The sequence below is a fragment of the Diplotaxodon limnothrissa genome, linkage group LG5, assembly GCF_057381915.1.
Source record: "Diplotaxodon limnothrissa isolate DT_005_m linkage group LG5, D_limnothrissa_male_GT1.1, whole genome shotgun sequence".
In the NCBI taxonomy this organism is placed as follows: domain Eukaryota; kingdom Metazoa; phylum Chordata; class Actinopteri; order Cichliformes; family Cichlidae; genus Diplotaxodon; species Diplotaxodon limnothrissa.
Genome location: NC_140600.1, coordinates 27,014,011 through 27,030,670, shown reverse-complemented (window position 1 = coordinate 27,030,670; position 16,660 = coordinate 27,014,011). Strand labels below are relative to the sequence as shown.

General features: G+C 38.6%; 1 protein-coding gene across 1 annotated transcript; it reads right to left on the bottom strand.

Moving 5' to 3' along the window:
• Positions 1–3,146: 3,146 nt before the first annotated feature.
• On the bottom strand, positions 3,147–6,854 carry LOC146632499 (uncharacterized). The gene is made up of 5 exons (XM_085354435.1): positions 6,581–6,854; positions 5,431–5,697; positions 4,971–5,260; positions 4,355–4,482; positions 3,147–3,899 (listed from the first exon to the last, which is right to left on the bottom strand). Exons 1-5 carry the CDS (start codon positions 6,675–6,677, stop codon positions 3,695–3,697), a joined length of 987 nt encoding a protein of 328 aa, XP_085210561.1. The 5' UTR covers positions 6,678–6,854; the 3' UTR covers positions 3,147–3,694.
• Positions 6,855–16,660: the final 9,806 nt, after the last annotated feature.

Genomic DNA, 16,660 nt, shown 5'->3' with positions numbered 1-16,660 from the left:
TGTTTGCTTGTTTTGCCTCAGACCTTTCAAAATGAGTTAAAGCTATCGAACACATTGCGAACAAAAAACACTTTGACTAAAGAGATCTCAACTGGCTGCCCTTTATGTAATACCACTTTGTATCACAAGATGGTGCAGTGAGTCAGTGTAACCTTTAGTTAACCTGGCAGATTATTTAGAGCCCATATTTACAAAATGAAAAGCTTTGTGCAGAAATCGATATAAAGCTAAAAATTTATATTAAAAGTCAAGCTGCAACAAGAGCTCCTTCATAGCACACGATGATTAAACATGGAAATGAAGAAAGCCTGCTAAATGTTGAATTTTATGATTGCATCACTATGATCTGTGATATTTCAAAGATTTCTGTACATTTTCTAAAACGTAGAAGCAATAATGGTTTAACAACTTGGCAGTTTGATTTTTCAGAAAACAAATTGATATGCCTCGCTCTAATTTTTCTGAAAGAGATTACATACGTCGGCACATACAGTTGTTTTATGTTTGCGTTGTACATCATCGGAACATTGAATGGACTTGCAAGCTTGTGGATTTGTTTTCCTGCCATCATGTAACAGCTGTTTTATAAATGCTTTGAATTTTGCCTTTTTTATTGAGCAGACAACTGTAAAGACAAAAAAAATTTACTGGTTGGATAAACCTGTGACATCTGGTTGTTGGGCAACCATGCAAAATTTATATTTGTATTAAAAAAAAGTAATATTTTACAACTTTCAATGTTTTAATGGAGGGCTATTCTTATTCCACAGTGTAGCAGCTGAGGAGTTTTTTTTGTACATAAAGCTGTAAAGTAAAATGTTCGCCCACATATGAGGATGTATGAGAATTATTTTGCTATTCAAACAGATGTCTTTGCTAATTATTAACTATAGTGACACCACTGCAGCGATGAATAGCTTTTACGAGAATATTTACACTGCCCTGGAGGCACAGGGACATCTTGAATTTGTAGATTTTTCTCCAAAAGATACAAGTCTCTTACCAACAGAGGTGTGATAAGAGACTGGAACATCATGCCATCAAAAAACCCAAATTATGTACAAATAAAGAGATGAAATCTAAGAGTATTTATATGAAAAAGTAGCAATAATGAAGTTTTAAGTTATTCTGTAAATTTGCAAAAATTATAAGAAAGAAGTTGATTAAAATCAAAATAGTGCAGTGAGACGCTGAACTACAAACAGTTACACCATTATTTACAATATTATCATTTAGCATTATTAACATGATATTTAATTTTTAAACATTGTGTTTATCGTCAGTACTTAAGTGTCGTGTAGGGTGGCCAGATCCCAGTAAACTACGTTAAGATAAAAATGTTTAGTTTTAGGTCACATGTTTGACTTCGATCATGTGACATGTCATTTGAATGCATTTCCCCTGATTTTGAGAAGCATAAATTGAAGCTGATGTTTATTTCTGTGATCTTGTGTCGTGTTTCCTTTTTCTTGTGTTAAAACTGCTGTTCTGTCTGATAAGCAGAAAGGTTTTTAGACACGTTTCCTCTGAAACACGTGCTTACTTTAGTAAACTTTAACAAACTATGTGGAGAGTGTCTCAAAATGTGGAAGAAGGGAGATGAAATTTAAATGACCTGGTCACCCTATTCTTAAGATACTCCTAGATATAATCTGCTTTTTTACAGCAGGTCTAAATCTGCTGCTTCTCTCTGTATGAGGTAAATGCAAGTTCCTGACAGACAGATGGTTAAAATAAAAATCTGTTTATGGCAAATAATTCTGGTTTGATGGAGGATGGATGTCTCAAACACCTGGTTAAGGTTAGACTTAAGCTTATGTTTTAAATACTGTCTTATGCAGCTGTGGCACACATGTAGAAATTAGATTTAAAAGTCTCCTTCAGAGGCATTTTCCCCTCAAATTAATATAAAGTGTAGAGAAAAATGACACTACAAATTCAAAATGTCTCAAAGCCATTGTTTTTAAATATGCATTTTTGCTCCATTGACTTTTTATTTTATGTTTTTTAAATTGAAGCCATAACCACTACGCTCAACCGCTCTAACAGCCTGAAGCACTGCAGCTGTGGTGATGAGACTCGTTATGATGAAAGTCATGCTGACCTACTTTTTTAATATAAGCAAATGATTATTGAACTTGTTTGAGTGGCCTTCCTGTGGTGCATTTTTCACAACATTGTTTTTGCTTCTGAAACAGTATTACAGTGAAACAAAATTCATCCAGCAGCTGTTTTTGAATGTTTGTAAAGGTTGATGCAGATGACCTACGGCTGCTGCTAAAACTCATGCAGCATGTCGCTGTTTGATTAAATGTTTGAAAAGGCTGCTGTTTGGATGAGGTCAGAGGATTTTTCATGCTACATGTCTCGTTCAGTGGGGTCACTGACGTTAACTGGTGTGTTTTGTTTTGTGTCATTAAACTGACTTCTTAAAATGTAAAGGATCTCTTGCTTGTTTTCTGAGGAGCTCCTATCAAAGATTCTCCAGTGCTGTACGAGGGCAAGGATTTCTTTAGAGTCACGTTTTGGTCTTTAATGATCTGTAGGGGCCCAACACAGATGCAGATGAGTAAGATCTGCCTTGTACTAAAGGGTTAATTGTTGCTGAAGAGTTTATTTTAGTCTTTTTTCACTAAATCCATTTAAGTACCTTTGTTAGCTTGTCCTAATCAAACTGCAACAAAAAACCCTGCTTCATATTAAAACTGTCTTCCTGCCATCTCTTGATTACAATCTGGATTACGTGATCAGTAGAAGGCCAAAAAGGACTACCAAAACTGGATCATTTTTTTTAGATTGCACCTTCTGAACAACTGGACCCTGGGTGTAAACCCCCCTGCTGGCTCGGGTCTTTCTCGGAAGACTTTGTACTCTCTAAATACTCTGAATACTTCCACCCAAACGTCAAAGGCATGCATATTAAACTTAATAAGTGCTAGTTTCCCATCACTCACTGGGATGGGTTTCAGCCCCAAATTTGTTTTTCCACTAAAAATGTTAATACAACTAATAATCTCAAACAAAGTAAAACTTTTTTTGAAGTTTGTTAAAATTAATTTCCTTCTTTGTATTTTCTTGTAGACTTAAGCTTCACAATACCAAGTGTCTCAATGGATAAATTTCACAATAAATCAGATTCTGTCTACCACCTCTTTAATTATTTTCTTTAACAAAACACAGATGTAAAAAACAAACAAACCCCACAGTGGATACAAATGAAAAGAATTAGCTTTGAGATGGCATTAATTAAATCTGTGTCTCAAATGGAGTGCTTGTATACAGTATTGAGTACATGCAGTTCAACTCCTTGGACAGTGTACCCAAACCAGCTGCATACTTCTCATCCCTGGTGGTTGCCAATTTCCAGTCAGTATGATGAACACGTGTTTACAGCCTTGTATGAATACCATTTGGTCTTTATGGATAGACGACTCCTTCATAATACCTGTAGCTCGTGGCACGTGGACACTGCAGTGCTAACTCAGTGCGCTGAGTGAGGCCTCACTTCCACTAATTTAAGTCGCTGAGCTGGACTCTTTGCTGTTGGTTACTTTAGAGGAAGTTTAGCTTTTGGAGAATGAACAGAAAGACATGGAGCAAAAGCCTCATACTTTTAATTTCATATGATCAGTGTTAAAGAAGGAAAGAATCACTCTTTTTGCTTTTCTTTTTGTGCTGATGCCCCTGTTACGTCTTATAACACCTGGGTCTTTTGGTCCTCACTCATTCCATCCTTCTCCACGCTGAAAAACTTCAGCTTGTCTTTCTTTGGTCCGTGCTTTCGCCCCACTTTCCTGATTGGCTCTTTGGCCTGCATACCATAGGAGTCCTCCATGACTACTCTTCCTCTGAGAGAGTATCTGATGTAGGACCAGGAGAGGACGGAGCCGCTGTAAGACCTAAAAAACACAGGAGCATTATTAGTTATTGTTATTACACAAGCATAAAAGGAAGTCCAACATAAATGGTGCTCGAGTTTCACTCAAAGACACATCAGCAGACAAGTATAAATCCACACCACGAAGAGCCACTGCAGCATTGGCTGATTTGATAAAGACTTATTACTGTTAAACCATTTGCAGTTTGTTATCTATCACAAATGCACTGTGCCCACCTCTCCAGGGACACAATACACCTGGGAAAGGTACACAACAATCATGCTGGACCAATGAACTGGACTTTGGACACCAAACTTGCTTGGGCAAGGTACAGGTAATCGAGTGTCATTACGCCCTAAGTTTGAATATGTTTATAAATGGATTCCCTGTTAGAGTACTCTCTGAGTTCAGCGTAAGTCGATGTGCGTGCACACACACAGACACACACACACACACACACACACACAGGATCTTACCCATAATAACCTCTGTTCATGTAGTAGAAGATTTCTTTATAGCGGAGTGGATAGTCCCACATCTGGATGTCTGTCAGCTGACCATCAAAACCTGGGAAATCAATCACAGGCTCACCTGACCACACATACTGAACACACACACAGGAGACAGACATAATAGAGACAATGAGAGAAATTAAAGATGATTACATAAAAATAAGTAAGGTGCCTGTATTCTTTTAGAGTCTAAGCATTTATATCTGCAATGAAGGATTCATCGTCTCATCATTTTAACAATTTGTTTCTTTGCATTTGTTCTTTCTTTGGTTCTTCTTTTCTATCTGTTGTCATCTTTGATGATTCCCAGTTTGCACTGAGGTGATTTGCAACAGTGTGAAGCTACAGAAATTAAAATGAGCACCTCCAACAGACCCAGTAACAAAACATAACTCAGTACATCTACTCAAGCGGTTTACAGATGTACAGTTTTTCTTACAGAAGGAGGGAAAAACACATAAAACAGAAACACATGAAGCAATAACTTAAACATTCAAAATGTTTAAGAAAGTGGATGGAAACAATCCATAAGTGTAGTCTGCTATATCTGCCTATAAGCCGATTTCAACCCTGTTCTCACCTGAGACGGCAGCACCTTCCTGATGCTCATGTTTGAGCCGCTGAACATCTGTACCACACCCTTCCTGGTGTCCACAGTGAGGCACACACTGGTCCAGAAGTCCAATCCGATGTTTGGCCAGAACTTGATGAGGGGCCGCAGGTACACATAGTTGTAGTAACCGCTAAATGTCAGGCCATATGAGTTAGGGTTTGCCACCAAACTCAGAGGGGATCTGTTTGGACTGAGGGTGAAAAGCGGGAAGCCGGACTGTAAATTGTCAGCCATGTAACGCAGACACACGGACACACCTACAGGAGGAGAGCAGGATCACAAATTTACCAAAGAAGAGCAAAAACTTAACAGCTTCTATAGTTGAATCTCATCTGAACACATGCATACAAATTTATAACAAATTTGTAATAAATACAACATACACTTGATTTACCACATTTTTGTACCTATGTTGGACTGTACTCACCTCTAGTTGGACTCTCTGTTGTCCAGGGATAGGTCCAGCGACGGTTGGTGGTCCAGGAAGGAGTAGAAAGGGGGGAGTAACGAGTGGAGCCCCAGGGACTGGTGGTGGGAGGTGTGGTGGGGATCCAGGAACGGGTTTTGTGTCTTCTGGTTGGGTAATCAGTGGTAGAAGGCGAGACAGAATCATAATAGGGCGGGTAGAAGGTTACACCTCCATAATTACGAGACAAAGTGAACATCTTCCCTCTTAGATCTAGTGCAGAACTTCCTGGAGACAGAAACACAAACAAGTGGTCAACATGATATGAAAATTTCTTTTTACTCATTAATATAAGTGCTTTTATGAACAGTCCATCATCCAGGATGAAGGTGGACTAGAGCAATAATTAAAGCCAGGAATGTGACTCCAGCCTGTTTGAGACTGGACGGATGTGCGGTTTTAGATGCAACTGTAAGATGGAAAGGTGGCGCAGAGCACCTGGTGTGCATCTGCTAATTAACCTCTCTCACCTGAGGTGCAGGGCAGGAGGGGACAGAGTGTGTGAGCACAACAGGTAGGTGTGCTGCAAAGCAAACAGTCAGTGCTCTGCAGCTGGGCTTTACAGTGGAGCAAAGGTTATCTTCTGTTTTTAGAAGCTGCATAAATAAAGAGGTACGTGTGGAGCTCCAGTCCTCGCTGATGAGAACTCAGTGACACAAAGATATCAGATTTTCACTACTGTGACAAGACGAATTCACTTTAACTGCAGAGATATATCCTTAAACATCCTTAATATCGAGCAGCTTTTTCAGGAAGGGAGCCAACACTTTTTCACATTACTGTATGTCCTGAATGATTGGGCCCCAACATACAGCTCAGAGCATTATTCCACCAGAGCACTTGGCTCTCCGGCTGCAGCCATACTTGTGGTTTGCAGAGTTTGGAAAAGCAGCGTAGGAGTCAGACCCTTCAGCTGCAATCTACACAAAATAAAAGCAACAGCAAATCTGACTGCATATCACATGGGCCTCTTTAAATATTGTTAATAAAGACCATTGTTATAGTCCTTTGTCTTTACTGCATGCGCATGATTTTAATTAAGAAATATTTTCACTGCTGCAATTTTGGTAATAATATTTGCATTTAACCACATTCTTTTCTGTGTGTGTACCTGTTGTTCTTGGCCATGAATCTGGTTGTTCAGATGGAGTTGGTCCACCAATCACCTCCATAATAACCATCAGAAAGGGAACAAGAAGCAGCTTCATCTTTATGCCTGACACTGAGCGTCCCTGCAGTGAAGCGTGTGAGTGTCCTCGCTGTGTGGATGTGTTTATCTCTTTGCTTCCTCTCTGAGTCTGAGCAGGCTCCACTTCAGCTCTGTAACTTTCAGTTTACTGGTTCAGACGTCAGCAGCTGCTTTAAGTTTCATTTCTGTAAACAGAAACTCTCCCGAGTGTCCCTGTCCCCTCCTTTCCCCTCCTTTCAGTGTTGCAAGATTAGACAGATAGCAGCAAATGTGAAGTCACAGGGAGGTCACATTTTCTGTGTGTCCAGGACAAAGGGAGTTGAAAAAAAATCGGTACAGTTGTAATGAAGTGGAAAACCATATATGGAGTCTAAAACTGTGAACAGCAGGCTGCAAACACGCTTTTTAATGCTGTGAATTTGGACATTTTAATCTAATGGGGTTGACCAGGGACAAAAAACGCAGTTTCTGGCATTTAGGGACATTTCATTTTCACCCCTCCCTGAACCTGGTTATGACAGAGGCTTATTCACCCCCCCCCCCCCCCCCCCCCCCCACACACACACACAAAAGATAAATTATCTTTGGGTTGGGTTTATTGTTTATCTTTGCTCTAGTTAATATTTAATTAGTTATCTGCAGCTGTTCCTATAGTTTAGACACTGCCTACGTCTCTGAGTTTGCATGTATAATATGTAATACTTATTGTAATGTGTTTTTTTGTCCAAACTGTGAAGCATTTTATAACTGTGTGTTTTCAAAACTGCTACACAAATAAACTTCTTCTTCTTCTTCTTCTTCTTATGTTAACTGTCTTTTTCTTGTATATATTTTCTCAGTCTTCCTTTGTCGTGATATTTTTGCAGCTGTGAGTTTCCTCGCTCTGTGCGTCCTGTATTTGCATCCCTTGCGACTTCTGGTATTTGGACTCTGATATTATTCCTGTGTGTTTTGGGCATTTTGGACTTTGTTTGCTTCCTGGACTATCAGCTTTGAAAGCTTCCTTTGAGTTTCGTGCCTCTCCTGCATCCTATATTTGGCTCTGCTAAAGTTAATCAACAATCCACACAGCACAGTGTGACAGAAACTCACTGCTCAAATACTTAAAAAAAACACCAATACAAAGGCAATGGACCTGTTTTTAGAATATTTGAGTAATTGATAATGTGTCAGTAATCCGGTTCAGTTCACTGTGCCGTAATTGTCTACATGGAGGAATCTATCATGAAGAGGAGCGTGTGATGTCTCATTGTGCTGTCCTGAACCGCAAACACACCTCAACCATGGCTGCAAGTTCAACACAGAGGTCATGACTGCTGTGCGGTATGAATACAGTCCATAACGGCTGATTCCAGTCTATTTAGACTAAAGTAACACTAAAAGATTGAGTAGCTCTGCTCACCACAACAGCTTTTCCACATCATTTAACAAGAGGTAAAACTGACACAAGAACCAATACTATATGGAAATTCTTAAGTTACTTTAGCTTTCATTAAATCTGTATGTGAGCTTTTACTTCCTCTACTCAAACCAGTGCTGAACTTTATCTCATATTAACAGCTTGCTGTGTCTGTAAATTTCATCTTTCACTTCCTTAAACTCGTCGCCCAAACTTTCACACAGAGCTCCAGAAACGTTTCTGAGTGAATATACCAGTTTACTATGAGTACATTAGTCAAGACACATTTATTTAAGAAAGAAGTCTGAGAGTATCAAGAAACATTTTGATGCAGAGTGATAAGTGTTACTGTTCTGTGCTGCTCATGTTGGCCCTTGCCTCAGCTTTTGATACTGTTGGCTATCACATTCTGCTCGGTAGGCTGAGGTGCTGGGTTGATGCATGAGGATCTGCATTTTCACTCCATAGGTTAACTGTCATGGATCGCTGTGTGGCAGGCAGGAGGAGGACCCAAAATGCAAAACTCACAGACACGGGGATGAACTCAAAAAATCACAGCTTTAATGCTGGAACGGCAGAACGTAGGAAATACAAAACTAAACTGGGAAAAGTAAACTAACGCTCGCAGAGAGATACAGGGAAATCCACGCAGCATGAGGGAGAACGCGACACAGAACTGAGGGAGACGCAGACATAAATACACAGAGGGTTAACGAGGGAAGTGGGAGCACACGGGGAACACAGGTGACACTGATAATCATAACAAGACACGGCAGGAGTGAACAACACACTGGCGGGAGACGGGCAAAGTAAAACAGGAAGTACAGAGGTTCAGACAGGAGGAGAGAGAGCACGGGGAAAACACAGACATAACGGGCTGGGGAAAACATAGAATAAACACAAAGAGAGACGAGGGCTCATGACTACACAGAGGGGCACACAGGGGGTAAGAGTCACGAAGGGAAAACACTTAGGGAATAACACACCAGGGCAACTCAGGAAACATGGCCTAAATAAGGAACAAAATACAAAAATACATGAAAACTAAGAATACTGGGCCAACATGGCCCAGGACCATGACATTAACACCATTTGGGTTTGGCATTCAGGTGTAGGAGATCTGGTAAAACAAAGTGGAGAGAGGCAGATTTCTATTTGCTGCAGTTTTTTTAAAGTTTACAAGCGTTGATGCTAGATCTCTGAATAAACTTAAGGAAATGTTGCCTCATCTTCTTATTTGTGTCACTCAAAAACAAATGTTGAGATGTAAAATCATCGCAAGTAAGCAACATATTTCAAACAGGAGCAGGAAGGTTTGAATGTGTGGAAACGTGAAGTTTTATCCTGCATGTGTGCGCGTATGTTGATGCTGCGACGATAATGATTCTCAGTACAGAATGCTAGAGAGCCTCATTTCATTATATTTCAGTGCGTATATTTACATCTGTGAAATCAGTAATGCAGCAAACAGATCGGTAAACTGATTGTTTCTGACACACACAGTTTTTGTAGGAGGACCACAAGTCCCACCTAACATGAAACATGAAAACAGATCGAGCGGTAACCAAAATAAATTTTTAGTTCCACATTTTTGTTCTTGAGCTTTTGTTTTGTTTCCTCTGATACTGAAGCATTTTGGAAAGAGGATATAAGATTCCAGAGGCTGTTTTCAAACCTTATGGCCACAGAATAAACTAATAAAGTAAAAGGGCAGAACTGTGAAAATGTTTTTATGACACTGGGTAGACTGATGTTATCTGCACGTTATCTAAAGACTCTTCATGTTGTATATATATTTTCTTTCATTTTTTGTTTTAAGGTCAGAAATGTAAGAAATAATATCTCTTCCTCAGCATCTGTGCAGACGGTTGTCACATCAGCTCGGCCTGTTATCTTAGGCAGTTTTGCAACAGTAACGAAGCTTTTTGGTACAATGACAGCCTTTTCTTGCTCTCTGGACATTTTAACTACACCTTTGTTCGAAAGTGTCTTACAGTGCATTGGTTCACCTGCCTCTGGTAAGGTCTTATTAAAAGCCAGTTAAAAACATCTTTTAAAATCAGCTTTTTATTAATTTCTCTTATTTTGTTTTTTTATGCATTGTTGGCTCCTACGACGTACTTATTAAGCACTCTGTAATTTTATATCTTGAAAGGTGCTTTATAAATAAAGTTTTACTTATTTACTTACTTGGAAAATAAATAACATGGCTATGTTAGAAAGAGAAATCCAACAGTGAGACAGGTCGGCTGAGGTTAGGCTGGAACACAAGACAGTTTGTGGCTAAGTTTATAAGATAAACCTTTATTAGTCCCACAAGTGGGAAATTTGCTTAAAATAAGCACTTTTTAGTAATACATTATAATACACGTGACTAAGAACATAATTAAATGTAATTTCCATGTATGTTATTTACAGTTACAATTAAATACCTACAAATAATTAAAGCTAGGCACACTAGAAATAGTTATACTGTAAGCAAATTATGTACTGCACAAGTACTTAACTTAGTATGCACTCAAGTATGTAATGTGTAAGTCATCTTCGGTAGTAAATAAGTAATTTTAGTAAGTACATGACTTCAGATGTTTTACAGGTAAGGAGAGACTATTCTGGAAGTCATGTGAAGTACTGTGTAAGTGATTTTAAGTTATGCATAAATTCATGTTTTATATGCGAATGAAGAAATTATTACATTGTAAGTAAATTTAGGTATTTCTTGGTAATTTTGGGGAAAAAAACAATATTTCACCATCTTACATAAACTGTGTATAGTAGGAGTATACTGAGCTTTTCAATGGTTTAACCTTGCCTAATGTCATAATCCGGAGTTTGTGACTCCGTGTTTATGTTTTAGTAGTTATTATTATTCTGGGTTTTGTTTTCATGTTCCTATGTGTTCCCCAGTCTGCGTGAAGTTTTTGTGTTGTGTCATTGCGTGTATGTGTTTCCTGTTTTATTTTGAAGGTCTGCATCTTATGTGAGTGTTTTCAGTTTGCCTCCCTAGTTAACCACTCCCAGCTGTGTCCCCCACCTGTGTGTGATCTCCCTGTGCTCTCTGAGTGTTTTTAAGTCTTGTCTTCTTAGTCGTTGCTGGTTCGTCTGTGTTGTTTCCCCTCGGTCTCCCTGCGTCTCTCCGTATGTATTTCCCCGGACCTCCCTGCATCTTCATTTCTGGTTTGTTTTGTTAGTTTTACCCAGTTTAGGTTTCCGGTTTTATGTTCACCCACCATTGCTGTTTGTACCCACTCCTGTAAATAAATACTCACCTGCACCAGAGCTGCCACCTTTTGGGTCCTTTCTACAACTCCACATGTCTGCCACACCGGACGTGACACCTAAATTCCAGATATTTTACTGCTTTCCTGTACACTCATATTTGTACGGTGATTGTGAAATTTTAAAATACATAAACAATTAAGTTGGACTTGGCTCTATCATTATAAGGCCACATAAGCCTGCAAACGTTGATTATATTGATTTTTTCTTGTAAGTTGGTAAGGGACAACAGTGCTAATCACATTTACATAGCAATATAAAAGCACAGTTGAATAACAGAATATCCAACATGCACATCAACATACTGAATATTAAATAGAGATGTAAAAAGGCAGGATTAATCCACTTCAGACTGCAGCCCATGCCCTGAAAAATAAAGGAAAATGTTTGTTTTTCTGTAAAGTTACCATGAAGCTGTTGATAACCGAAAAGTTTATATTTTCCACAATTTACAATATCATTTTCATTTTCTTACACAGTAAAAATGGCATTTTGTTTAATTTACTGATAATTTCTGTTTATTTAAGTCATAAAGTAAATTAGTGAATCAGTGAAGCCAACAGTGTCACTGCTCATGCCGACAGACTTCATCATGGAGATGAAAGCTTTAATTATTCTCCCACCAAAACTGATAATTTTGTTTAGATGTTTTGGAGGAATGATGTGCTCACTTCCTGAAGTGAAGCTTGTTTTGGTGTCAGCAGACTGTGCAGATTGAACACTCAGCACAACCTCAGCAAACAGCTGCTCTGAGTTTTCAGTGCTATCCTTGTGGCCCTGATCATCTGTTTTCAAAGTTTCTGCCAAAGGCTCTGGAAGTATGGTACCCATGTTGTCCAAAACAGTCTCCTCCGACACGTCAATGTTGGCATTCTGGGCGATCATTTGAAAGTGTTTCGACGCAGTTTCAATGATCTCTATAATGGCCTCTGGCAGAAGAGTCTTAGTGGCTATGTCGGGGTTTCCTGATTTAATGGAACGCCACTGTTCGGCTGTCATGTTTTCAAAAAAAGATTTGATGACAGGACAAACACGAGCTGCTGTCAGTTCCTTAATGTTCTCTGTATTTAGGAATTCTTTTTCAATTTATAATATTTGTATATTAGGCTGGGTTAAATGATTATTTGTTAGGTTTTGAGTTGAACGTGTCTTAAATGGACTTTCACGTTGAAAGCGTGAAAAATGTAAGTTCCAAGTTTGCTATTTCAAACACAGTTCCTGTCCTATTTATGGGTTTTGGGGCTGTAAGTTTTTTTTAGCCTGGAGTTCGCCTCATACTTCTTTCAGAAGCCAATTTTGGATGTTCTGTGAGCATACACAAATGCACTTCATGTTTAATTTCTTAGCTATGCGGCTAAATAATTTGTGAATGGTTATTTGAATGTAAGCTTTACGTACCGGATCTTCTAGTGCAAAAGGGTCCGGCTTTGAATGGGAAGATGCAACTGGGATGCTGTTGTCTGTGGTTCTGTTGTTGTCTGTGTGCCAAGTATTGCAAGCATTACGCTCAGACCATGTCTCTCAGCCTGGGTTTATAACCACCATCTCATGAGTGCCAAGAAAACTTTGGTCTTTCTTTTTATGTATGTTCTTCTGAAAAGATCAGGTAGAGTTTCAGATGCCATGCCCTGAGAAGCATATTTGTTGAGCATGTCTGTGAGCACCTGGGTATCATTAACAAGCTGCTCAAGCAATTCACTGCTTTCAACTTTACCCTTTCTCAGAAATTTAGCCCTGGTGTTTTTGGCAATGCGAAGAATTGTTGCTTTTCCAAATTGCTTCACAAAGAATATTTTGATCTTACCCGAGTTGTTTTCTAACGACTGCTTAAAATTTCTCTTGAAATGATGTAGGAGTGATAACTTTGCCACTCTCTGCAGCATTTTCAATCTCTGCCTCAACTGAATGAGTGAGCTGCTTTGCAAGAGCTCACTTTCTTCAGTTGTTTCTGATTGCACCTTGTTATACTGAGGATCCTTAGGTTGATCCAAAATTGGTAAAAACTCTTCAACAGCCTTTTTGATGGCAAATTCCACAGTTTTCAAATTTGCAGTATTTAAGCTATCCTGGGAGCCTATCATGGGTCTTTCATGTCCTTGATCCAGTTGATCTTTTGGACACTTTGACTATCTAAAGTTTTAGTGTCCTCCTCTGAATCAGTGAAGCAACGGGTATCAGTGCTCATGTTGAAAGAATTCATCTTGGAGATGAAAGTTCTAATCATTCTCCCAGCAAAACTGAGCATTTTGTTCTAGTGATGGGAATTCCAGCTCTTTTTAGTGAGCCGAGCCGAACCAGCTCTTTTGGCTCCCAACCGGCTTTTTAGGTTGTTTTCTTGCTTAATTTTAAATCATGCTTTTTATTTGTTTTTGTTTCTAATGTCTCTGTAAAGCCCTTTGAATCACCTTGTTGTTGAATTGTGCTATATAAATAAACTTGCCTTGCCTTCAGTTAATTTATTATCACCAACAATATAAAATTATAGAATTACTAATGTAAAAAAATGTGGTTTTATTTGTATATTTTTATATATAAACATATACAGTGGCCCCTAGAGACAAAGCAGAGAGTGAAAGAGAGCCAAGGACAACAATAAGAGACAACATCATCACATTAGAAAGGCATAGTAATCATCCACAATTATTTTCAGTTCCAGATGATAAAGGATTCAGAAAGTTTATTCATGCAGTCAATCCTATGTATGCAATTCCAAGCAAGAAAACACTCTACCCCAAAATCATCCCTGGCCTATATGACAGAGAATGTGCATATTCTTTTTGTTTTGCACATTTCAATTTATATTTTATTGTATTGTGGTTTGCAGTGTTTTGTGTTGTTTCACTTTAAATTTCTTTAAAAGGAAAAAGTTGAAAATTTAAATAGTTAAAAGTTGAATTGTAAATAGTTGGTTTTTGTATTTTATAATTTATTTATTACATTTTATGTAGTGTGAATAAATAAAAGTATGTTTACGGCGGCCCCTAGAGAAAAAAGCACGTACAAATTCCAAAACACATTGCTAGCATTAACTGAACTTCCAAAACAGAGCTACCTAGATCACTTAAATTACACAATTGAAAGCATATGTGTATGGTTTGTGTATTTATACACAAACACTCATATATATTCAAATAATTTAAAAAAAAAAAAAGTTCATTTACCTGTTACTGCCACACACCAAATCTGGTCCTTGGTACTTCCTGGCTTGTGTAGCCACTAGGATCCTAGAGCACTTCCGTTGTGTTTTGCAGGTTTCACGTGCTTTGGAGTTTGTACGTGCTTTGTATCTAGTATACTTTTATTTATTCACTCCACATAAAATCTAATAAATAAATTATAAAATACATAAACCAACTATTTACATTTGAACTTTTAACTATTTAAATTTTCACCTTTTTTGTTTTAAACAAATGTAAAGTGAAACAACACAAAACACTGCAAACCACAACACAATAATATATAAAGTACGTGTTTTGGAGTTTGTACGTGCTTCAGAGTTTGTACATGTTTTGGAGTTTGTATGTGCTTTGTCTCTAGGGGCCACCATAAATATACTTTTATTTATTCACTCCACATAAAATCTAATAACTAAATTATATAATACAAACAGCAACTATTTAAATTTTCAGCTTACATACATAGGATTCACTACATGAATAAACTTTCTTCTTTTTTTTTCTTTTCTTTTTCTTTTTTTTTTGGCCTGTCCCGTTTGGCTCTTTTGCCATCAGAATTGCTGTCTAAAGGCAAAGAAAGATGCCCAACGGATTTACTTTACCAAATTGACCATCCCAGCCTTGCCGTAATGGTCCATTTGATTCACCTTTTATTGTTTATTTTATTTTCACTTACTGAATACGGGACAGACTTGACTGGGGGAAAGAAGGGGAGAAAGAAAGAGGGAAAGAGAAACAGCTGAGAAGAGGGACGGGGGAGAAGGGCAAAAACCAAAAACCAACAGAATGAGCAGAGAAAAAAAAAATGCATATATCAATCACCTGGATCACCTGCTGAGAAAGAAAAAAGAAAACAAGCAGAAGAGAACAAGAGTAATAGAATAAACAGCATCACAATGATATATGGGAATATGACAGTAAATACTAAATGTTAAACATTATTGTGCAGCACATAAGATCAACAGAACACAGTGTGCCTTGAGGTAGGAGCCAAAAAGGGTGTAGTTTGTGGGTGTGATCACCCGTGTGTACACCTGTGTGCATGGACGCGCTTGTTTTTTTTTGTTTTTTTTAAAAGGTTCCTTCATGTAATGATCTGCTAGAGAATCTTTAGGGATACGGGCCCAGCACTCGAGGCCTGGAGTTGCCTACCCCTGGTCTATATGATCTGGTCAGAGAGGCTGACTGCATCACCGCTGATGATGAGTACTAGCGGTTCTGAGACAGGAGAATCAAGCTCTTCAGGTTGAGGACCAAGATTCTCCTGTGTCGGGACCACATCAGTAGATGGTTCTGAGACTGGAGAAACAAGCTCCTCAGGTTCAGGAGCATAAAGAACGAGCTGACATTTTTCTCATGAAACCAGCGATCAGCTCAACAGACCCTCAGTTTACCTGCATGCATCCTCCTCCTCATCAGTCAGCTGTTTAACACCTGCTGCTAATTCAAGAAACACGCCTACGTTACCTAGTGATAGTAACTGGGCAGCCGGTGCTCGATATAAAGCAATGTCAGCGCATTTTTCTGCACAAGATAAGTAAATATAGTGTTTTCCCAGAGCTGCTGGAGCTTGTTTCCTTACAGAGCACTTTATAGGCGAAGCAGCTTCATCAGCGGCTGATGTCCAATCACCGGCACACAGCTTTGAAACCTCACCTTAGTTTTAGCTCTCAGTGGTTAAACGCATGACTTCATTCACTCAGGTTCTGTCTGTCGGGTCACGTTTACTTCGCTGTTTTATTTACAACTGAGCAAATCGGTTTGGCTGAGGTTAAAGTTACAAACTCAAATTGTCGGAACAGGTTTGCTCGTTTCTTGGATTCATTTGGTGATTTATTAAATGTATAACTGTTATTCTAATCTGCTGCTGAGTCTCTTACACTTTTCTTTATGCTATATATTTTCACGTCTCTGGAATAGTTGGCAGTTAGATAGTCAGCTGGGAAACTCTGTGTTAACTCATGGAGCTGAGGATATCGTGGATATGCTGACCTCGCTCCGTGGTGTACAGGGCCGTTTACCCTCATGATTAATATTCACAATAAAAATATTAGCCGAACATCATGAAGTCTGTATGTGTTTCATAGTGTCGAACAACCTTTGTACAGTTAAAGCCAGCAGTTACTACATGACGGAAACACCAACGTT

Excerpts from the sequence above, each read along its gene's own strand:
- LOC146632499 (XM_085354435.1), bottom strand. The coding sequence starts at position 6,677 with ATGAAGCTGCTTCTTGTTCCCTTTCTGATGGTTATTATGGAGGTGATT. Across the intron at positions 5,698-6,580 it reads TTCATGGCCAAGAACAACAG|GAAGTTCTGCACTAGATCTA; the intron begins GTACACACACAG and ends TTCTGTCTCCAG. Across the intron at positions 5,261-5,430 it reads AACAGAGAGTCCAACTAGAG|GTGTGTCCGTGTGTCTGCGT; the intron begins GTGAGTACAGTC and ends CTCCTCCTGTAG.